This window comes from Sturnira hondurensis, unplaced genomic scaffold (genome assembly GCF_014824575.4).
Source record: "Sturnira hondurensis isolate 20B ecotype Veracruz unplaced genomic scaffold, ASM1482457v3 Scaffold0008640, whole genome shotgun sequence".
NCBI lineage: Eukaryota > Metazoa > Chordata > Mammalia > Chiroptera > Phyllostomidae > Sturnira > Sturnira hondurensis.
Genome location: NW_028081271.1, coordinates 16,187,580 through 16,210,394, shown reverse-complemented (window position 1 = coordinate 16,210,394; position 22,815 = coordinate 16,187,580). Strand labels below are relative to the sequence as shown.

Here is a 22,815-nt window from a genome sequence, read left to right as displayed (position 1 = left end):
CTCCCCCTTCTCCCTTCCTGTCTGTTTAAAATCAATAAACATATCCTTGAGTGAAGATTAAAAAAATCTAGAGGAAGATAAAGTCAAGAGGAGAAAGATGAACGTGAATGAAGGGCTTCCCTCCCTGAATTCAAATTGTGCAGATTGAATGAGGGGACAGTGCAATGCAAAGACCAACCCTGCAGACATTATTATGAATTCTCCTAAAGACTCCCTGGGTCACTGCCTGGGCCTCTTTGGGGGGGCCATTCACGAGGGAAACACTGGATGACATTACAGGACTGTACCTGGCCGGATTAGAAATGAAGAGTAAGGCTGTGAAGAGCATCGGGTTTGAGAGTCAAAGGGACCTAGCTTTTAGTCACAGCTATACCACTTTCTGCTGTGACACCTTAGGCAGGTGACTCAACTTTCCACACCTCAGTTTCCTCATCTGCAGTATGGAGACAAGGACACCAGCCTGAGAGGGTGGCTGTGAGCAGAGTGCCTGACATTCATTTAAAAGGGACAGATTGTTTCTCAGATGCCTTCATTCAAACTCTCTCCCACATCTGCCTGTCCCTGTGTCCCCCGGCAGATGAAAACCTGTTGAGGGCGAGAACTGTATGAAATCTATTTTTGCATCATTAGATACCCAAACTCTAATTTTGGTTTTACCTCCTGCCCCCTCAGGGTCTTTTACTCAGTTAAACCAACACTGATTAAAAATAAGAGCAATAACAAGAATTTGTCATTATGGAAAGTTTGGGACTTAAACTAAAATACAATAATACCGCAAAGAACAACCATGGTCCACTACTCAGATTCAACATTGCCAAGAGATGATCATCTTTTTCACCCATTTCGCAATCACTCCTTCCCACCACCCCTCCCATGGAGTATTTTAAAGTGAATCCCAGATATTATTAATATTCATGCATTTTTTAAACAAAGAGTTCACTTATTTTGAGAGGAGAAAGAAGGGAGAAGAGGTAGAGAAATATTGATGCACAGGAGAAATATCAATTGGTTGTCTCTTGCACGCCCCCACCAGGGACCTGGCCCACAACCCAGGCATGTGCCCTGACGGGGAATTGAACTGGTTACCCTTTGGTTCACAGGTTGGCACTCAGTCCACTGAGCTATCCTGGCCAGGGCAATATTTGTATATTTCTAGTAGCAGATCTCAAAGTATGAGCTGGAAACTCCTGAGGGCTTCCCAGACCCTATTTGGAGGTCTGCCAGGTCAGAACTATTTTTTTTTTAAATATTTTATTTATTTATTTATCTTTAGAGGGGAAGGAGAGAGGGAGAGAAACATCAATGTATGGTTGCCTTTTGTGTGTCCCCTGCTGGGAGTTGGCCTGCAGGGAACTGGCCTGCAACCCAGGCATGTGCCTGGGAATCGAACCGCGATCCTCTAGTTCGCAGGCCTGTGCTCAATCCACTGAGCTACACCAGCCAGGTCAAAACTATTTTTATAATAATAGTAATATGTTGCTTGTCCTTTTCACTCTCATTCTCTTATGGATGCACAGTGCAGTTTTTCAACACAGGCTGGAGGCTGCAGCAGATCCAAGGACCCAGCTGTCTCCTATGAGAGCGGATGTGAAGGGGGCTGCAATGTTTTACAGGTCTGTTTACAAAAGTGTAACACAATGCTACTCTTCTCTGTTTTTTTTTGTTTGAAGAAATATAGTTATTTTTCCTAAAAATAAGTGCTTAACACATAATGGGTTCATTGTCCTATTTTTTAAAATAATTAAATGGATATTTTAAAAGTTTTTCAATTTTAATTTCTAATGTAAAGAAAACATGTATCTTCCATGAAGCAAAGCTCTTTGAGGCTCTCCATACTTTCTTATGCTAGTTTTTAAGTTGAGATTTAATTCACATACTATAGGATTAATCATTTGAAAGTACATAATTCGGTAAGTTTGAGTATAATGACAAGGTGGGGTGACCATCACCACCAGCTAACACAGGAACATTCTCATCACCCTACGTGGAAAGCCCAGGCCCATTGGCTGCCATTTCGAAATCTCCTTCGCCCCGTTCCCTGACAACCACCAATCTACTTTCTGTCTCTCATGGGTCTACTGAGGACATTTCATGTAAGTGGGATCTTTTGTGTCCGGCTTATTTCATTGACCATAATGCCTTCCAAGTTCATCCATCTTGTAATAGGAGAACCCCATTCCTTTTTATGGATAAAGAGTAGTCCATTGTACCCAGATAGCCCATTCTCTTTATCTGTTCATCAGCTGGTAGACTTTCACATTATTTCCACTTTGGGCTATTATGAATAATGATGCTGTGAACCTTTGTGTCCAAGTTTTTGTATGAATGTGTGCTTTTAATTTTTTTCATGGATTTGTATATATTTGACATATTTCTATCCATTAGTCATTATTCTTTTTTTTTTAAACCCAAGTTGTTCCATCTTTGGCCAAATGGTACCCCTTCGTCTTTGATCTTGGGTCTTTTTGACATAACCTCAGTAGTATTTGATCGCTACCTTGCTTTCTGGCATAATAACACTACATGCAGTTACCCCAGTTCTAAAACCAGTCATCTCCTAAAGAAGTCCTGGTTCCTCTTAGTGGTTAATGGCATTCAGGTTATGAATTTGAACACACAGCCATTGGATTGCCATTGCTTCTTGTCACTTCAAATTTTCTCTTACAGAAGTTATACCTTACTTTACTGATTTGATACTTGTATCTCTTGTGTCTTTTACTGAAGACCTTGGTTTCTAACAATATTAAGATACTTAGCGCCCTAGCTGGCGTGGCTCAGTGGATTGAGCACTGGCCTGTGAACCAAAGGGTTGCAGGTTTGATTCTCAGTCAGGGCACATACCTGGATCCCCAGTAGGGGGCCGTGAGAAGCAACCACACATTGATGTTTCTCTCCTCTCTCTCTCTTCCTTCCCCTCTCTAAAAATAAATAAAACCTTTAAAAAATGAAAATAAAAAGATACACATTTGCTATTTTATATACATATATGTAAACATATAAAGTACACAATAGCATTTAAATAACAAGACCAGTACTATTACTAACAAATACTATACCTAAAGGCAGTTCGGTCTCTTTGCCATTTCTTTTTATCTTTAGGATGTATCACAGTGAGGATGCACAGTGAAAACAAGTTAAAGTCAGATTCTTACTATCCCATGGGATAAAGGAGTAACTCCACATATGCTTTGATGGCCTTTTTTTTCTTTTAGAAAATGCTTTGTTATTTTCTTTTAAAATTATGTAAAACATGCACAGGATTCCAAAGACAAACAATACAACACAGTATATGAAGTTAACCATTTTTATTACTTTGTAATTTATACTTCCACTGCTTCTTTAAAATGTAAGCAAACACGTTGGTCTTTCTAAAAAGAAAGGCACCAATCCATGGTCTCCACCCTGCTTTTTATTACTTAATACATACCAGAGTTCCATGGCCTCCACAGAGATGGTCTTCATTCCTTTGTACAGCTGCACAGAACTGCATTGTGTGGATGCAGCCTGGTTTATCCAGCCAATCCTCTGTGTATGGACACGTGGGGTGCAATGAATGTTCGTTGCGTGACTTAAATTGTGCCAGGCACTGAGGATAAATACATGGTCTCAGGCCCCAAGAAACTGAGCGTAGGGGGGAAGACCTCTGCAAGACAAGTAAGTACTTTGCTCACGAGGGAACGAGAGCCGCTGGGATAGGGAAGACAAGCTCCTCCATGGCAGGAATACAACTCTCTGTGGATTGGCGTCTCGCTGGGCACACGGACCTTAGCAGGGGAGAATCCACTTGGGAGAAAATGATTTGTAGTCTGTTTGAAATTGCTTAGAAAATCATGAGTGCCTCCAATTGGTCAGAAAAGGCAAAACCAAATGAAAGAGTCCAAACCACAAAAATCCCCCCAAAGAGGAAAAGTAAGTTAAAAATACAGAAGCGGTGGTTTTAACGAGCGCTAACACTTGTATGGAACTCACTGCACAGAGTGCTCTAAGCTACTTACGTATATATTTAACTTCTTTATTTGTCATAACAAGCCTAAAAAGTAGGGACTATTACTACCCACATTTTACAATTAAAGAAATTAGGGTTCGGAGACGTCGCACAGGGAGGGAGGAAGGGAGCAAGGAAGGAATCACAGGTAGGATACTTGCAAGCAGCGTCCTCTCCAAGGCGGGCCTGGAGTCCGGCGTCTCCGCGCCGCAACCACTCCCTGGGGAGAACCTACTCGAGACTCTTCCTTCCCTACACATCCCGCAGGGCTTTCTCTGGATTCCTGTGGGCTCAGAGACTGCACAGAAGTACATTGTGTAGATGCACCGTGGTTTATTCAGGCAATCCTCTGTGAGTGGACGTGTAAGGTTCAACGAACATTTATTGCGTGACTTAACTTGTGCCAGGCACTGAGGGTAAATACATGGTCTCGGGTCCCAGGAAACTCTGAAAGTAGCAGTGAGACCTCTGCAAGACAAGTACTTTGCTCAAGGGTGGAATCCCAAAGCCAGGAGGCGACCTGCTGGGAGCGTGGCGTTGGCTGAGCCTGCCCGACTGCCCACCAGCACATCTAAGCAGCGGCTGCTTCTTCAAACCCCACTCTCAACCGCCGCGGCTACCTAGCCGGCTCTCCGACCCCGCCCGGTGTCGGACGCTTATCTCTCAGTGCTCCCCGCCCACGCCTCGAATCCTTGGCTACCGCAGGAAATAGGAAACTATATGAAAACACAGACGAATTTCCAAGGTTGGCCAACTACTGTGACCGGCCCTTGGACACAATTCTATCCTCTGAGAACCCACAGCAGGGGAACAAGCCTTTGCGACGCCGCGCGAGACCCACTAAGACAAAGGAGTCGCCCAGAGCCACAGCATTCAAAACGTACCAACCTACTTGCTGCGCGGCAGAGCGGCTCTCCTGCTCTGTCTGGGTCCAGGCGCCGCCTGCCGCCCAGACGCAGCACCGCGCGCAGCTGCCCGCAAGCACGTGGCAACCACCCGGGGCGGAGCCGCGGGGAGCCAGACTTCTCGGCTCATCAGCCCTAGTTCCAGGGGTTGCGGGGGGCGTCAGACGGGGGTATCAAACCGTGGCGTTCGACCCTTTCATCCTAAAACACTAATCGGACAGTATAAATAATTTCCTGTAGAACTAGACGTCGGCACGAGAAATAACCCTAGCTCGTAGCTAAGTCATGGTTAACTAAGTCATAGCTAACTTCAAACAACGTCAGTTAAGAAAAATTACAGAAGAAAAAAACCCCTTGAAAAGTCCAAGTTTAAGTGGATCCTCAGAGTTCATGTCAGACGGGTAATGTGCCGATGTCGTAACAAGGTTTGTGGGAGGCACATGTCACACACAAATGCATGAACACCCAATCATCACGCTTATGAACTACAAAAGGATCAGTAACAGTAAAAAGTTAAGGATTCTCGAATATGACGCGCTAACTTCTTAGAAAGGGTGACATAATCCGTATGTATCAGTATTGACACACAAAATCCTGTATGTTTTTTAAACATCGCCGACAGTTTTGGACTTTTCTCTTGCTTCTACTTAGTAAGGGAAAACAGCAACAAAATTAGCGAGCGGATTATTCTCTATGCAAATTTTTGCCATAGTTCCACCCTTTAATAAGACCTGAATCTTGATTGCTTTACGACAGCAGGTCGTGAAACGGCGAAGAGTTGAGGCTGTATTGGCGGAAGCTATTGTTGTGCTTTGCGGCAATGACGTCAGCTAGGTCCGAATCCTGATAGGCTCAGAATGTATAGGACGGGCAGCAGGTACCTGGAGTCTTTTTCCTATCGTGTTTTAGGGTTCGTTCCTGGAACTTTTTATGTTTTGTTCTGAGTCTTCGGGTAGGCAGGAGTAATTCTATACTGCACTCCTGGGAGTCTGAGATTGTGTTACTACCGGAGAGGTCCCTTTCCTTTTCCTGCATCATTTCGTGAATGCACACTTTACTCTTAAGCTGGTTAGACTCGCTCTCCTTTCGCCTCAATGTGTCGCCGTTCCATTTGGCTTTAGACCTTCTCTGGGAGAAGCCCAGCTTCCGGTGATCCTTCCTGCCCTCTTTAGCGGATCCCCTCCCGCCGTGAGCTGCAGCAGTCAGGAATGGAGCCTGACAGCTCTCGGGAATCCTCGGCGCGGGAGGGCTCTTCCTTGCCTGGAGAGTGCCCTTCCTCCGCTCTCGGACAGGCCTTCTCCCAGATTTTGCACCGTCTTACCGGCCAGGAGCCCCGACGGAGCAAGGCCAGAAATGCAGCTCTTCAAGACCTCGATGCTCTCCTAGAAGCCACAGAGTGTGATAAGTTATTTGAGGGCTGTGAGACCTCGCCCGGTGGAATGCCCGAGATGGTGGGGAAGGTGGCCAAAGCCCTGGAGAAGTATGCAGCCCCAGCCGTGGAGCAGGAAGGTAGAGAGGATGGTTTCTCAGCAGTGGCCGAGAGAGCGGCGGCCGTTGGCTTATTGTTTCTCAAGCTCTTGAGGAAAGTTGAGTCTGCCAAGAATTCCTTGGTTTGCCTCGTAAGGAAGACGGCCCTGCGTCACTTAGCAGGACCCATCTATATTTTTGCCGTCACACACAGCCTGGAACAACCGTGGACCAGGCCGACATCTCAGGACGTTGCTGGAGAGGTGCTCGCCTTATTGCTTCAAGTTACTGAGTGTGGTTCTGTGGCAGGATTCCTCCACGGAGAAAATGAAGACGAAAAAGGGAGATTTACTGTGGTACTGAGGCTTCTCAAGCCCGACTTGAATAAGTGAGTAACCCTGCAGAAAGGGCCGACGAATTGAGCTTCAGCCTGTCCTGGAGTGCTGGAGCTCAACGGGACCTTGGGTTCTTCATCAGTAGGATGAAAGCGTTTTAATAGCAGATCGCCGAAGGCCCAGAAAGGTTGGGATTTGCTATAAACGACTTAACTAGATAGTTAAGCAAAGTTAGGTAAAGTTGACAGCACCCAGGTCTTCCGATTCCGTTTTCTAGTACTTTTTCCAGTCCTCAGGACGACTGCCCTGAAAATTGGAAGTTCTGTCTCATTTAGACTTAACTTTCTTAAGTTAGGTGGGTGTAGGAGTTTGGAGAGGATTTAAACTTAAGGTTTGAACTTAAATTCAGGGATCTTGAAACTCATCACTGGTAGATATGGATAGTTATTAGATATAGAAGCAGCATTTGGGATGAAAATAAAAGCTTTAGACTGTTATTAGATAAAGTATTCTTTGAGTTTCCACTTCTTTGTATGTTAGTTTTTGGGATTGGGGACATTCGTTGTCCTCAACTACCATGGGGTCATTTGATTCATTCAGCCAAAATGTCCTTGAAATCTGGTCCTGTCTGAAACCCACACAAAGACATTTAGTCTGTGCCAACCCATCCACCCAACCCCATGTGCTGTGACCAGCGAGACCATCCCATTTAGAAAGGTTATTATTGGCAGTACAGTCACAGCCCAATTATTATACCAATAAAATGGGATAATATTGTATGCATTAATCCTGTAAACCAGCAGTATAAATAAATGTTATGCGCTCTTTGAACCAGGGACATTTCTGAAGCTTGGACATTTTGGGCAAGACCCCATGTCAGGGACCATTTGTTGGGATCAAGTGCACTTATGGATGTGTTGGATGGGACCACATTTCATGGACCTTTTGGTGGGGATGGGTGGTCTCCATGGGTGTGTCTGGCAGGACCAAATGCCCTGCAAGGGTCTCTGTAATACTAGTGATACAAAAAAATGTGCACATAACTGTCATTTTCCTAGGGACTTGGAACTAAAAGGCTTAGTTGTTAGGTGGATGTTGTCTCCTTTTATTGCTTCTGAGTAGGACCAGGTCATATTGTCTCTCTGAACCTCAGTGCTATTATTTGTAATAAAAAGATAGTACTACCTATTACAGTTATTTTGAAGATTAGTTGAGTAATGTGTGTAAACTCATAAGCTACAAATACTGTTCAAATATCAATTCATTTGTTCCTTTATAATAACGATAATCTGAAGACATTTTTGTTACTCGCTGTAACCACCTCCACCATCACCCCAGATGCTTGGCTTTGCTGCGGTTATGAATGACTACTTCTCATTGGATAAGCCTTAGAGCCAGAGCTCTGGGGGAATGTTAAATGTATTTAGTGTCAGTTCTGTAAGTTATTTTGATCGAAATCTTAAAATGTATGTTATAGCGTCAGGAGTTACCTTACAGGGGATGTTTTTTGTTTTGTTTTGTTTTTATTTTTTCAAGGACAAGGAATATTGTATTTATCTTAATTTTCCTTGCGAACTACTACCATGTCACTTTACCTAATTTGGTTTCACATTCCGGTTTAGGGAATCCTGGAAGAAGAACCCTGCCACCAAACATGTTTTCTCGTGGACTCTGCACCAGGTCACTCGACCCTGGCTGAACCAGCATCTTGAAGGGATCCTCCCCCCATCATTGCTCATCTCAGATGACTACCAAACCGAGAACAAAGTCCTGGGGGTGCACTGCCTTCATCACATTGTGCTCAACGTGGTAAGCAGCCCCTGCCCGGTCATCTGTGGTGACGGGAGAGACGGAGTCATACGGTTGTACCTCGTTCTTGCTGTCACGATGGTACTGCTGCCTATGTTTACATGTTTTATTAGCTGCCTTTCTGCTGGTGCTGTTATGTGACTAAATTCACGTACTGTATTTTTTTTTCTCTTTGTAGTCATTCCATTTGCTAACCTAGTAGAAGCTATATCTGATAGGTTATATATATATATATATATATATAAATATGTAACATGGACTACTATTATGCACATAAAACATAGGCCATTGTCAAACTGAATAATAATTAGCAGTTGACTTCCAAGGAGCAAAAAAAGTCAAACTGAGAGGGATTATACCAAAATGTGCAATCTATTACTCGAGGAAGTTTGTTTGTTTGTTTCTTAACTATGTATCACGGAACTTTAAAAATATACAAAGAAGCAGAGAGGGGTATAGTGGATTGCATATGCCCATAATTCAGTTTTTACAATTATCAACATTTTGCCAGCGTTGGCTCACTTTTCTTTTAATTGGGTGATTTGTCTGATTGCAGCCTGCTGCTGATTTGCTCCAGTATAACAGGGCCCAGGTCCTGTACCACGCCCTTTTCAACCACCTGTACACGCCAGAGCACCGCCTCGTTCAGGTAACCGTGAGGTTTGTGGGTAACCGTGAGTCTCAGTTTGCGAATCTGAGTGGAAGGTGGCATTACATGAATAAGAATAGTTGAGACATTGTCTTCTCTTGGAAAGTGAGGGTGGTAACTAAGAGCCATTGCCAAGCTGGAAATGGAGGCAGCAGTGACCGGGGAAAACACCTGGACGCCAGGCAGCATCTGCATTTTCAGGAGCCGCAGGAAGCCAGCGTTTGGTCGTCCTCTGGGTCAGTTACGTATCTCTTGGGGACAGATTTATGTCGGGAAAAAGTTCTCTTTTTATGAGAACTTTTTCCTGTGCTGCTTTAGTATCAACACACATTAATACCTCGTGTGTTGGGTATGTTAGTGTTGTTATTTCTTTCATCCAATGGACATTGAGTACCTACTGTGTGCTAGTAACCATTGTAGGTTCCAGGAGCGAATGAGTCAGACAAGCTTTCTGGCTTTAAGAAACGATTTGGGAGGTATTTATGTAAATATATGGATGTTTATACATAGGTCCACAGTACAGAGTGATACATTGATTGAAAGAGGTTTGTATGCAGCTCAGTGGGCATGCACCAATAGGCAACTTAACCAGGTTTGGTGGTCTTGGGTCGTTTTAGGGGGAATCCAGAGGAGGTGGTATTTATTTATGAAGGATAAGTAGGAGTTTCTTAGGCAGGGGAACGGTATTCTCAAGACAGTAGAAACAAGTTATATAAAATTAGAGGTAGAAATAACCAGGTTTCTTATTTTATGCCTATCCGCCCTTAACCCTTCACCTTGCTACCTTTTTTTAAAGTATTATTTTAGGCATTGAGAATCCAGGTACTAATAGTCAAAAGGGTTAGAACTCTTGAGATGGTGTTTAAGAATTTTAAAAAAAAAAAAAACCCTACCAAAAAACCCCCAGGAAACCAAAGGGCCCAGGAGAGCTAGAAGGGGTTGCCTGGACTGAAAGTTCAGGGAGGGTGGTTCCGCTGGACACAAATCCTTAGGTTCTCTTTAGGAGCAGTTTTACTGGAAGTACATGTACTTGTTGCTTGGATTTAGTAACTTAGTGACAATAGACTCAGACTCCAGAAATTTGGGTTTAAGCCCCAGCTCTGCATTTCTTCCCATTTTACAGCTTAGCAAAGCACAGGGAGGAGAAGCTGTTAACTTAGAGACTGTCAGATGGAGATAATGTAAAAAGAAAAAGAAGTTAGAAAATACAAAGTAACATGCACGTACATAGTAGTGTGTTTTAGAAATCTGTGACATGGACCCCAAGAACAGATGCATGAAGTTGCTTAGAAACCTCAGTGAGCCTTGTGAGTGGGAACGGATGACTAGTTCTTTTCCTTCTTCCTCCAGGCCGTGCTGCTGTGTCTGTTGGACTTATTTCCAGTCCTGGAGAAAGCCCTGCACTGGAAGGGAGACGCCGCGCGCCCCACCACGCACTGTGACGAGGTGCTGCAGCTGATCCTGACCCACATGGAGCCAGAGCACCGCATCCTCTTACGCAGGACCTACGCGAGACACCTGCCAGCCTTTGTGAGCAGGCGAGTGCCTGGGCTGCTGGCCCGGCCAACTCCGGCTTCGGCTCTTTGGTATCAACGTTTTCTCTTTCGTTTGTAGGTTGGGGATCCTAAGTGTCCGGCACATGAAGAGGCTGGAGCGAGTCATCCTCAGTTATCTGGAAGTTTATGATGGACCAGAGGAGGAGGCGAGATTGGAGACATTGGAAACCCTGAAACTTCTCATGCAGTACGCTTGGCCAAGGTACAGCAGCCAGCAGACAAGTGTGGTAAGCGGGGTGGAACCCAGACTTTCCCTTCAGAAGCTGCGCAGGTGTCCATGTCATCCTAAGGATTAAGGCCACGCGGAGGATTGGAACACTCCCAGTTTTACACACCTGTTGAAGTCTGAACTGAGAAAATAGCATTCGAAAGATAAAATGCACCCATTGTTGTTTTGGGTGTCTGTCTCTTTAGATTAATAATGCACATTACATTTTAAAAGGTCATTTAGAAATGCTATATGTAATAAAGACATGCCTAACTTTGTTCCTCCTCCTGTTTTTTAAACCCAGTTGAGAGCAGAACACTTCATACCACGTGCCTGAACAGTGATCAGTAGAGTACTAATTCAGGATGTGATGGCCTAGAAAGCATTCCAACTCTGAAGATGAGTGGACTAAGATAGAATGAATGGGTGGATCAACGAAGCTGAATCAAATTAATGTGCCAGGCCTTTAAAGAGCAGAGACCAAGATTCCAGGGAGAGACTGGCAAGCAGATGTTGGGGTTAGAAGGGTAGAAAATGAGTGTGACTCGCTGTGGAGGGTGGGGCTTGGGGGCTGAATACTGAATGATGACATATGGGAGGCTAAGCAGTAGGTTACAGGAAAGCACTTAATGTTTTTCAGGGGATGCAAAGTTCCCCCAGTTATATTTCTGTCCAGAAATACGGTTTACTTTGCATATTTTCACACTACAAGTTAAAGTTACTTTCCAGCTTCCATTACGGCTTTTTGGTTTTCATTGGGGTAAAAAAATTACTATTTTTAAAATAACTGTTCAGTGGCATTAAGTACATTCCAGGTTTTGTGCAACCATCACAACTATCCATTTTCAGGACTTACTTTTTTGTGTCCAGAGTCTTTTAGTAGAAGGGCTAGTGATAGATTGGGCTGAACTATTGGTAAGCTAGGATCTGGAATTAAGTGACAGAAAATGTAAATTGACACCTAAGTCCCAGAAGCCAAGCTAATTTCCCTCATCTTATTTTCCTGGCCTGAGACTGCTTAAAAGTTAAAGGACTATGGGCCAGCTCCTGTTCTCTGGCCAAAAAGTACAGGGGAAACCCCAGCCCTCCCTGTTCAGAAAGGGCTCCTTCCTTCCAGAGTGGAACCAGGCTTCTGAAGGGAACACGTCTTTCTTAGGCTAGCCAGTGTGTGTATAGGGCAATATGCTGGAGAAAAATAATTGGCCTTGAAGTTAATCTGGAGTCTGGTCTCTAGTTCTGCTTCCAGCTCTGTGGTCCAACACATTTGACTTCAGTTTCTTCACTTACGAAATGAGGGCTTTATATACTAGAGGGTCTTTGAAGTCTCCAGTTTAACACCCAGGTTTAGAGTATGAACATGGTTTTTCCTCTGGATTCCAGGGTTTCCTGTAGACTCGTGGTATTACTGAAGGCTCTCTTGAAACTGGTGTGTGATGTGGCAAGGGATCGCAGCCTTACACCTGAGCCTGTGAAGAGTGCCTTGTTAGAGGCGGCCACGGACTGCCTGATTCTCCTGGACCACTGCTCTCAGGGACAAGTGAAGGTAAGGGGCAGCCTGCAACTTGCTTTAGGCTAGGCCTCATTACCCCCAAGTCATTGTCACAGTTGATTATAATTCATTACTCATGGGCCTGCCCACGCCTATGAATGAATGTGGAGGCATCAGGGCTCCACCTCTGGAACCCTCTAGACTTCAAGAGAGTTCGAGCAAAGGTATTTAGAAGCGTTCCGTCCGAAAGGCAGGAGGGTTAGGAAGTATCTCTGGGGCTAGGACAAAGATTAGGCGAAAGGGCCGTGATCAAGAGTTTGTAAAATTTAAGTTCTGTTCCTGTTGGGGAAAAAAAAAGGTGAACTAATGGGCTGTTAGTTACCAAGAAATAATCATATAGGTAGAGTAATTCAGATCCCAGAAATGTTCCCCACTTTTCAGGGGCAACTGTGGTTTCCCATATTCTTGTTTATCCATGTGGGAATTCTCTTTGGTTTCACATTCCACAAGTTAACTTCTCAAAGGCATAGCATGTAATAGCTGTGTGCATATTTATATATTTAATAAACTGTTGCCTCATTTTTATCCCATTTAGAAATCTTCAATCGAAGTGATGTAAGGCAGCATGAAAAATTCATACCCTGAAAACATTTAGAAGTAGACTGGTTTGTTGTTTTATTAGCCCATTCAGATTAAACTTCACCTTGGCTCTGTGATCTCAGTTGTCAAGCCCTAGATCCAATCTAATTCGCCTTGGCTGGTATTAAGCTGCTTCTTCATGAGCCAGCAGGACATTTCCAAGTGTGCCAACATTGTTTACAGCTACACGTGTTCTGTCAACTGTCCCCTAGTGTCACCCATCCTTTCCTCCTGAGCATGGTGCCAAGAAAGAAGAGCCCAGGTGAGAGGGAAAGAAGTAACCAACCAACGTCTGTTTGGTTTCACGTTTCAGGGTCTCCTGGCCAAGAGTCTGCAAAGCTGCGAGGACAGTGAGGTTGTGAGCTGCATGCGGAAGGTGCAGCAGGTTTCCGGGGATGCTCCCCATGGCAGGACTTGAGATTTGTATGATTTCCCTACAGAGCACAGGATTTTCTCTTTGTATAAATGCAGTTATTTAAAGAAAAAAGGTATTTTTGTACTAGGCATTATGATTTAGACCATCCTTTTCTTTCCTTTTACTCCAATAGACGTATGGAAAGAACAAGAAAAACTGAAGTCTGGACATTTCTTTCTTTTTTAAAGATTTTATTTATTTATTTTTAGAGATAGGGGAAGGGAGAGAGGAGAAACAAGGATGTATGAGAGATACATCAATCCGTTGCCTCTTGCACGTCCCCAACTGGGGCCCTGGCTGCAACCCAGGCATGTGCCCTAACTGGGAATCAGACTGGTGACCTTCAGGTTTACAGGGCTGCACTTAATCCACTGAACCACACCAGCGAGGGCAAAAGTCTGGACATTTCTGAATTAAAGTTGGGGATAGTAACCAAGGGTGTGCATTTAAAATTAAGAAATATTTACAGCCACAAACTCTTCTGTTAAGCTTCTTGGGCTCAAGTGTTACTTCAACACATGTCAAAGCTATAAAAATACTCTGTTTACAATTTTTCCACCAGTCCCCACCCCGACTTCTTGCCCCACAGAAGTGGTATAAATATCAAAAACACAAATATTGTGTTGAATACAACATAAGGAATAAAAGCTGGAGGTGTGATGTGATGAGGATAAAGTTCAACATGTTCAGTTCTGTTATGAATGTCCAAATGGAAATCACGTGGCCTTGGCCTTGGCCACTGGCTCTGTTTCCTGCTCGTACTCTATTTCCACATATGCTCGTTTCCTCTGCAAAGGGCCTTTCAAGGGTGTTTTGCCTTTGTGTTTGGTGTTAAAGGCTTTTTCTTCTTCCTCACCGGAGGACTTCTCATCCTGCTCTTCATCACTGCTGGCATCCAGTCTATCCATTTCCTAACACAGGGAGGGGAAAAATTAAGAGAAGACGCTGGATTTAGGCCCCAAATTCCGTTGTCATCTCACCTTAGAACAAAGTAGAGCGTTTACCCCTGTGTATTTGGAAAGCCTTTCTCTTACCCATAAATCTCACCTCAAAATCACTTATGTCACTCTCATCCACCTCATCATCTTCCACAAATTCTCTTTTTCCCACGTCCTAAAAATAAAACATAACTGTTAGGTTCAAAGTACATCAGGAAAACTTAACTTAGACGCCTACTTTATTTGGGGGAGATACATACATAAAATAACAATCCAAATCTACTGAACTAGGCACCTGAAATCTACCTGTTTCCAAGTTTAATACTTCTGAAATCAGTATGTAAGATTTATAAGCAATTCTTTATATATTTAACTAAAATTATTAATTTTAAATAAAAATAGTTTTCGGAAATGTATGCTTCTGTACCTACGAAAGTGAACTGTGTGACTAAACAGCTACTAGCTGAATCTGCCCTTTTCCTAAAAATACTACCACTTAAGTACCTCTCCTATGTTAATAGTAAGATTAAATCCTTGCAAAAATTTCTGTAGGTTCCTTAAAGGGATACTCTACTCTATCAGCTGACAGGGATTCTTCATTTGCCGTCTTGCAGGGAACAGTGTCAGCAGGCTCATCAGTAAGATTAAAACTGCCAGTGCAGAGACCCCGGAGACCCCCGCAGCCACCCAGGAACCCGGGTTAGTCTCGTGGTGGACAATGCGATCAATGATTACTTTTGGTTAGGGGACTAACAAGGGCATCCTGTCTCTTAATTACATTAAAATAAATGTGGTCCAAAACAAAAATACAAACAAGGCTTACTTCCTCATCCTCTTCATCGTCTTTTTCCTCCACATCTGAGGAGTCGCTCTCCGCCTCCTGCTGTTCCAGGGCCTTGTCGAAGGCATGGATGGGGAAGTTGTAGATGTCGCCGTACTGCAGAACACGAAGGACACGAAGGATCGGCTTTAACTGTACCTGCGTCTTACACCTGAAGTCCACTGACCCACAAGCTGGTTATTTTGTTCCTCAGTGAAATGAGAACACTCAATTCAAGGAGTCATCTCTCTACTGTTTTCAAGGCTAGACCTGGCAGTGTCTTTAAAAAGCCCATTTTAACATAAAATCATCAAACTGGTAAATTCAATGAAGGATGGAAGCAGATCACTGAAAACTCGGTAGTCTATAAAACCTATGGGTTAGAACAAGTGTGATTTTCATGATAAAGGGGGAAATAACAAGGAAAAAGAGTTTTTATTCATGTTGTTTCTATGACATTACTTTAAAAAGAGAATAGAAGTTAACTTAGAAGAACCTTGAAAGAGGGTAACAGGCAGGAGGCTCTTCTACAGAGACCTGGGACCGTGCGTCTGGGAGCAGGAGCTGGGAGTGATGGCGACAGGGGAAGGGCCCTCGGACTGCACGGAGTACCGAGGACCACGTTAGCATTTATGTGCTTGCATCACGGAACTTCAGCGAGGAAGCCAGGGTCTGTATTAGTCCAGGAATAAAATCCAGGTGGATGTCTAGCATGTTCAAAAGTAAAACCCATTTTCCACGTTTCCTAATCGCAGCTAAAAAAATAAAATTTGTACCCTAAGTTCTAGCTTACTCACCGTATCCTGTTTAAGTCTCTCCAGCAATTCCTTCTCAATGGCATTGTCCAGCTGAGCAGCTATTAATGCCTTTTCCTGTAAGAGAAGGAGCAAATCCCATTTACTTCATTAGTATTCACTTTCCAACCTGTAGAAGAAACTGAGGCTTTTATCACAAAGAAGATGTAATAATCACTTCTCCCACTTGCTATTATGGGGCTCCTTTAAAAAAAAAAGAAAAAAGATTTTATTTATTTTTAGAAAGAGGGGCCGGGAGGGACAAAGAAGGAGAAAAACTGACTGGTTGCCTCCAGCGTGCCTCCATCCGGGGACCTGGCCCACAACCGGGCATGTGCCCTGACCGGGAATCTTAACCTGAGACCTGGTTCACAGGGCACCCAACCCACTGAGTCACACCAGACAGGGTGTCACGGGGGCTTCTGTCTCTCCAACCAGACATATTTCTTCTTTACCTCTCAAATCTTGGGAAGTGTTCAATTACAAAAATTTCTAGAGTTTTTATAAGTGACACTCTCAAATTCTAACAAAGCTTTTGATAGATATGAAAAGCAGGTAGGTCTACCTACATTTAAGTGTCTTAGAAAATTAGCAACCTGAAGCAGACTTAAAGAAAGGGGAACAGAGAGCCTCACTCACAGTTTCTAAAACCACGTTAGATCCCAGTATAGAAAAACAAATTTCAAAAACTCCCTTCAACGATCCCTCATAGGAAATAACACGTGGCATCAACCTGTACCACCCACAATGAAAACAAAAGTCTAAACTCAATCTACCTTTCTAGTCTAAGACTGTGTATTAGTTAATTTGATAGTAAAATCACAGAGGATTTCAAAGCATTACATACCGAAGCTGTGTGAGAATGATACATCACAATGCAGGAAGACTGGGCACACGGATGAGCTAAGTCTACTGTGATGCCCTACATTACTCTCTAAAGAGGGTGCTTATGCCTCAAAAGTGAGTCACTGAGATGTAGGGAGAGAATTTTCAGAACACGTTACTTTTTAGGTGTACTGAAAGTGGTACGTTGACCTGTGTCCATAAAGCAAAGAGTTGTGTGTCAAATATAGTGAACAAGACATTCCGAGGGGAAAATACTGCACAAAGAGTGTGAACGTGGTGGTCTTATTCCTGTATTCTGATTGGGTAAGTGCGTTTGTAGATGAATTGTTTGCAGTAAGATAAGGAGTAGTTTTAAAGGTGTGATTATCTGATGGTTTGGTACCTAAAAATAGTTGTAGAGCCCTGGCCTGGTTGCACAGTCCTGACACACCAAGGTTACAGGTTCAATCCCTGGTCAGGGCACATACACGAATGCATAAACTAGAAGAATAGATGTTTCTCTCTCTGTTAAGTTGTAGAACTTAAAGATGGCTGTCAGTTATATATAACGTAGCAGGAGTTTTAAAAAGTAAATATACTACTAAAATAAATTAAAAAATATATATATATCTGTTTTTACAAGAGAAAGGGAATATTTTACCAGTGATTTAAAAAGAAAAAAAGAAACTTCTGAGAATGGAACATCTTAAGAAGAAAAGGATTACATCTATATGTGACAGTGCTGAAAATGTCTTCTCTAAAAATTGCAATCACATTAAAAAAATTAATAGTGTGAATGAACATCCTTATATTTCACTGCAAAACTACTAGTGTATTGATTAGAATGCTCAAACCCTGATGAGGGTAAGAGGTAAGATGAGCAACGTACCAAAATTCTGATTTCTGAAACATTCAGCCTCAAGAGTTTCAGACAAGGAAATGTAGATCTCTATTTGAGGTCTTCTGCTTGTTCTCCACTACATACATCCTTGAAGCACTCCCATCTTACCTGCTCTCAAAGTCATGATCTTAAAATACGGAATGTCAGCTACCTCACGTAAGTCCTGTCATACATTAGTGAACCACTCTCCAGGGCCTGAACAGTTCGTGGGCAGTGGTGACTAAACCTTTTTCGTGAGGCCCACCTCCACAGCCCTACCCTCAGTGAAAATAAAGATGCACGAATATCAGAGCAGTAAGTTACCTCTCTTCTTTTTTCCCTCCGCTCCACTTTTTTGCTCAAAGGAACAAGCTTCTTCCTAGGGGAAATAAAGCATATTATCAGAAAACCCAAGTACATGTGCTAACAAAAATGAGAAGGAAAAAAGGACTGGAATTCATTTGTAGGGTTCAGCTCAATTCAGCAAATTTTCTAGATAAATACTATAAAAAATCGGACATTTTTACGTATATTTTAATGTGGCTGCTTTTGTTTGCTACAGGCATTCTGAGACTTCTGAGGACATTCTCTATGCTAACAACTCTTCGGTGAACTAAGAAAAGGGAATTTTCTGTAGAAGACTGGCATCTTTAGTATCCTGTGCAAGTCACAACTCAATTAAGTGTGGATTGCATATTCCTTTTAAAAACTAGTTTTCATTGAAATGAGAGTCAAGTCCTTCCTTACCTTCTTGTTTACTCACATTTTTAGGTCATTTTTAAATCCCTAATTAATTTTAAGATTCCCTCAGGGAGTTATGAACAATATTTTCTGAAGCTGACTTTCAAACAGGGAGGGAATAACTGAGTTGTACTAGACTGTTTTTAAAATCCTGCAAAGCCAAAGGGCCCACCTTCAATCTGAGATAAAGTCTTTTTAGCATATCACAAAAGGGTACCCAAAGTTGAATTTCATAGAAGGCATTTCTAGGGGTGTCATCATTTCTCAGTTTTGTAACACAATTCATGAGAAAACAGATTTAGAAATAAATAAGGAACTTGAATACTTACTGTCGCTTTAATGTGAGTTTTCGAATTCTAATTAGGTACTGGGTGATCTTGGTGAATCTCTGCTTACACTTGTGTCGGATGAAACGGGGCCAGTAAATCAGGTTCTGATCTATTTGCTCCAGTGCCTTCTCATAGTTTTTATGAAGACGGACCTAAAACAGAAATAGGAAGCTTGAAGAGCAAGGGTACAAGATTAGGTCTTTCCTGGTAACAACACCCATGGGAACTACCGAGGATGGCTTCAAAGGTCTAATCCAGATACGGTCCAGGAAGAAAGGAAAACTTGGCATTTTTGCTCTAGACCAATGGGTACTGTAATTTTCTGTTCCAAGTCTTACCCGTTCCCAGAGACGTCTAGGAAAGGCTGCTCTCTCTATGACCTTCATGTACAGGTAGCACTGTCCTGCAGGGTAAAGGAAACGCCTTTATATTACTTAGAGGGACCCAAGAGCATGCTTTGAGAGCTGGGTAGTAGTTCCCACGGCATCTGAAACTGGGGAGTTACCTTTCTCTTCTTTGATAGTGGCATACTGACTGTTTGCCAGGGGACAGGATGACCGGTTACACAGTCCAGTCAGGCTGTATTCATTTCTGCAAAAGCCCTGTGTCTTCGTTCTAGAATGGGAGGAATGGCAAGCATTTTAAGATGGGTTACCAAAGGGATAACTAAAGGGATCTTTGTCCAAGTTGCGAATCTAGACTCACCTTATTTTGAAGGAACAAAATTGCCTGTTTCCCAGTGTGTCCCAGATAACCTGCAGGACAAAGTATAAACCTGTTTCAATTGCTCAGACCCAAGAGATGGCATGAATCTCAGAAAATGCCCTGGGGCATGCCCGCTTTACTGGGGAAAGGGGTCTTTAACAAATGAGAGGAAGAAAAAGTGCTTTGTAAAATGGTCTGACTTTTCATTACACAACTGACATTCTTATAGAAAAAGTAAGTACGAATTAGCAATAGCCACAACCTCATTACCCAGAAATGCAATTTCATTAATATTTGTAAATATTTTCAGGCTTTTCTATATGTATGTACGTATCAAGAACTAGCATGCCTATATCTGTGTTTTCAACAAAATTAGACTATATTATATACTTTGTAACCTCCCCTTTCTACCTAAAATGTTCACTATCCATGGTAAAAAGGTGCACAGTACTGGGCTTTTGGGTATATGCACCATAATTTAACTCACTGAGGGCAAGGGAAATCATCTACGGTGTCCTGCACTAACATGTTCTTTACTCATTCATCTGCACTGCACACTTAATGAAGGGAAGGCACTGACACACAGAAGGCACTCGAGTACTTGTCAGTGCAAGAAGCCAGAGTCCTCAGAGTGTTATCCATCTAGGCAGGGAGACACAGAGCGTCACAAAGCAGGTGTCTAAGTACAACAAGGTGTGTGCGAGTATGACAGGCTCTGAATGCGCTGCCTGGAGGAATGGGGAAAGGCTTAAAACAGTTAAAGGGAAAGCATACATGTAAAAGAATGGAACAACATTTTTGCAATTTTATAGGATGTGTCTGGCAGGGGATGTTAGGAAAGAGGTCAGAGGAAATGAAACTGGAAAAGGAGCTCCATGTGGCTGCTGGATTTATACATCACCTCTAATTGATGACTCCTAAATTGCTGTTTTTCTGGTCAAGCTTCTCGCCTGAGCACCAGACTTGTATGTACACCCAGCTGCCTACGGGGCACCTCCACCTGGCTGTCTAAAGGCATCGCACACATCAACATGTCCAGATGGAGCTCTCCATTCCACACCTCTCAGAAGAGCCCAGTACTCCTTCTCTAGGACCCCACCTCCAGAATACAATCACCACTGAACTAGCTGTTCGACTCCCCAAACCCTCCATCCGTCCCTTTTCTTTATTTACCAAGTCAATTAAAAATGATAAATCATCTCCATTTTATCCATTTCCTATCACATCCACCATGACCACCTTAGTTGAAGCTCCTTTCATTATATTCTAATCTCCTTGCTTTTGCTCTTGCTCTCCTCCAAAACCCTATCACACGACAGAACTTTTCACACACGGAAATCATGTCATTTCCCACTGAAAGCCCTAAACCCTTACAGGACTTCACACGACCTCGGGGTCCTAGAATATATTCCTCCTCTCTAACCTCCAGATCTTTGTACCTTACTGTTCCCAATGCCTGGACCCACTGCTTTCCCCTTCTCTCCTCGGTGGCAGTTCATTCTTTAGATCTCAGCTCAGTTGTCTTCCACTCAGAGAAACCTTTCCTGATCAGGCCCCTCTGAAGTGGTCTCTCCTAATTACTCTTCACTCCATCACCTCTAGTCTGTTTTCCAGTATTGTTACACAGTGCAACTGTTTCTATTTGTTCACTTGCTCAGTGTCTCTCCCACCAGTGTTCAGGAAAGCAGAGGTCTTTTGTCTGGCTTTTTAACAACCAAATCTCCAGTAACTACCACAACGCCCAGCACGCAGTAAGCACTTAAGTGTTTCTCCTACAGATTACTAATGAAGGAATGTAGGATGCTTCCAAAATCATGACTTAGGCACTTAGTGGGATAAATGTAAAGAAAAACCGAAACACAGGAAGAGCTGATTGGAAGTAACGTACACATGAATGAAAAGGATCCTTAAACTGGTTGTCTAAGCTCGGCCATATCGCTCCCCTCCTCCCCGAGGCCCCCGCCCAGCTCTAAATCCTTCAAGACCACACGCAGACTCCGTCAGGGCTTGTCACCAGGGACTAGATAAGATGACCCTCTAGACCGACAAGGTGGGTTTCAGGCTCCTTAATCCCGGTGGGGCAGCGGGCTGGAGGCCCAGGGAAGGCACGTGACAGCCCACGCACGAAAGCCAGGGCTGTGGAAGCCTCGCTCCCGGAGCCACATGAGGCACATGGGCCGGCTGAGTGTATGGCTCTGAGTCGCCAGAGAAGGTAAGACAACCCGCGTAAACCCCGGGTGGCACACCAACGGGGAAGACTCACATCATCGCACTGCATGGTGTCGGCAATTCAGCGTGGGAACCTGGACCCCGGAAGCAGCCATGCAACTTCCGGCGAATCACTTCCGGAAGTCTTAGTCTCACCTACCGCGAGAGTTCCGATCTCTCAGACTTGTACGCAGCGCCGCCTGGCGGTCTAACTCGCGGTCGCCTTGAACGACCCCGAAGCCTCGCTTGCTCGATCGGGTGGGTCCCGCCCCTGTCTCACCCGGTAACAGCAGATGTGAGCGAGGGGAACGAACCGGTGCAGCGCCGTGCAGTGGTCGGTGGTCTCTTCGGCGCGGAGGCCGAGAACGTCCGACTCTGCCTTGCCCAGCGCGCAGTTTATGACCTCGGCCAGCAGCCCACCAGGCTTTCTGTCTGCCGAACGCTGCGCTCGGGAGGGGCGCGGGCCGCCGTGGTGCCCGCGGTCAGAGCTGCGTTGTTTTTACCCCTTCGTCCAATACGAGGATCTCAAACCCCGTCTTGTTAAACTAGAGACTCTCGCTCGCGCGCACACCCTTCCCTCCCTCACCCCGCAGACACTTGTTTGGGCGGCTTTGGGGCCTTACTTTAGCAATTCATGGATCAGATAATATTTAAAATAGTTGTTGAAGGAATAACTTTTTCAGCTTTTTATTTTGGCAGGAGAAAAGAAAACCCTTTATGAACTCATCATACCGTTTTTCAAAAGAAAGGCCATTTAATTCCAAGAGTAAGAAAGGCACAATCTTAAAATAAGAATGAGCCCTTTGCAAACTACATAAAATAAGTCATTGTATCAAATAAATAGTGTAATTTTGTTGCATGCAGGTGAAAACTGAATTAGAACCACCCTAATTAAAGTGTTGTTTTAGCACTAGTTTTTGGAGCCAAACATATTAAAAAACAAAACAAAACAAAAACCAATTGCCATTTACTAATCTTTGGGTGAGTCACTTAACTTTTATCAAACTTTTTCATTTGAACAATGGGACTATGTGAGGACTAGCGGTATGCTAAATGCGTAGTTTACATTAATTCATAAAAAATGGTGATTGTTGTCACTAGCCCAGGGACCTAGACAA

The 22,815-nt window shown here is 43.6% G+C and overlaps 2 protein-coding genes and 1 non-coding gene across 4 annotated transcripts; 1 reads left to right on the top strand and 2 right to left on the bottom strand.

The window, feature by feature from the left end:
- Positions 1-5,281: 5,281 nt before the first annotated feature.
- On the bottom strand, positions 5,282-5,387 carry LOC118993275 (small nucleolar RNA U13). Its single transcript, XR_005067827.1, has one exon. It is a non-coding gene; the product is annotated as a small nucleolar RNA U13 (small nucleolar RNA).
- Positions 5,388-5,526: 139 nt separating this feature from the next.
- Positions 5,527-13,554, top strand: TTI2 (TELO2 interacting protein 2). 2 transcript variants are annotated; one of them, XM_037055339.1, is made up of 7 exons: positions 5,530-6,745; positions 8,315-8,501; positions 9,058-9,150; positions 10,501-10,688; positions 10,765-10,908; positions 12,295-12,457; positions 13,356-13,554. In XM_037055339.1, exons 1-7 carry the CDS (start codon positions 6,099-6,101, stop codon positions 13,458-13,460), a joined length of 1,527 nt encoding a protein of 508 aa, XP_036911234.1. In that variant the 5' UTR covers positions 5,530-6,098; the 3' UTR covers positions 13,461-13,554. The 2 variants fall into 2 exon arrangements, with proteins under 2 accessions (XP_036911235.1, XP_036911234.1); XM_037055340.1 differs by lacking the exon at positions 13,356-13,554 and having other exon boundaries at positions 5,527-6,745; positions 10,765-10,933; positions 12,295-12,402.
- A 240-nt stretch (positions 13,555-13,794) lies between these two features.
- MAK16 (MAK16 homolog) lies at positions 13,795-21,823 on the bottom strand. Its single transcript, XM_037055344.1, has 10 exons — positions 21,753-21,823; positions 19,490-19,539; positions 19,290-19,399; positions 19,123-19,187; positions 18,785-18,936; positions 18,039-18,093; positions 16,013-16,087; positions 15,219-15,332; positions 14,505-14,570; positions 13,795-14,368 (listed from the first exon to the last, which is right to left on the bottom strand). The coding sequence occupies exons 1-10, from the start codon at positions 21,765-21,767 to the stop codon at positions 14,174-14,176; spliced, it is 897 nt and encodes a 298-aa protein (XP_036911239.1). The 5' UTR covers positions 21,768-21,823; the 3' UTR covers positions 13,795-14,173.
- Between the last annotated feature and the right edge of the window lie 992 nt (positions 21,824-22,815).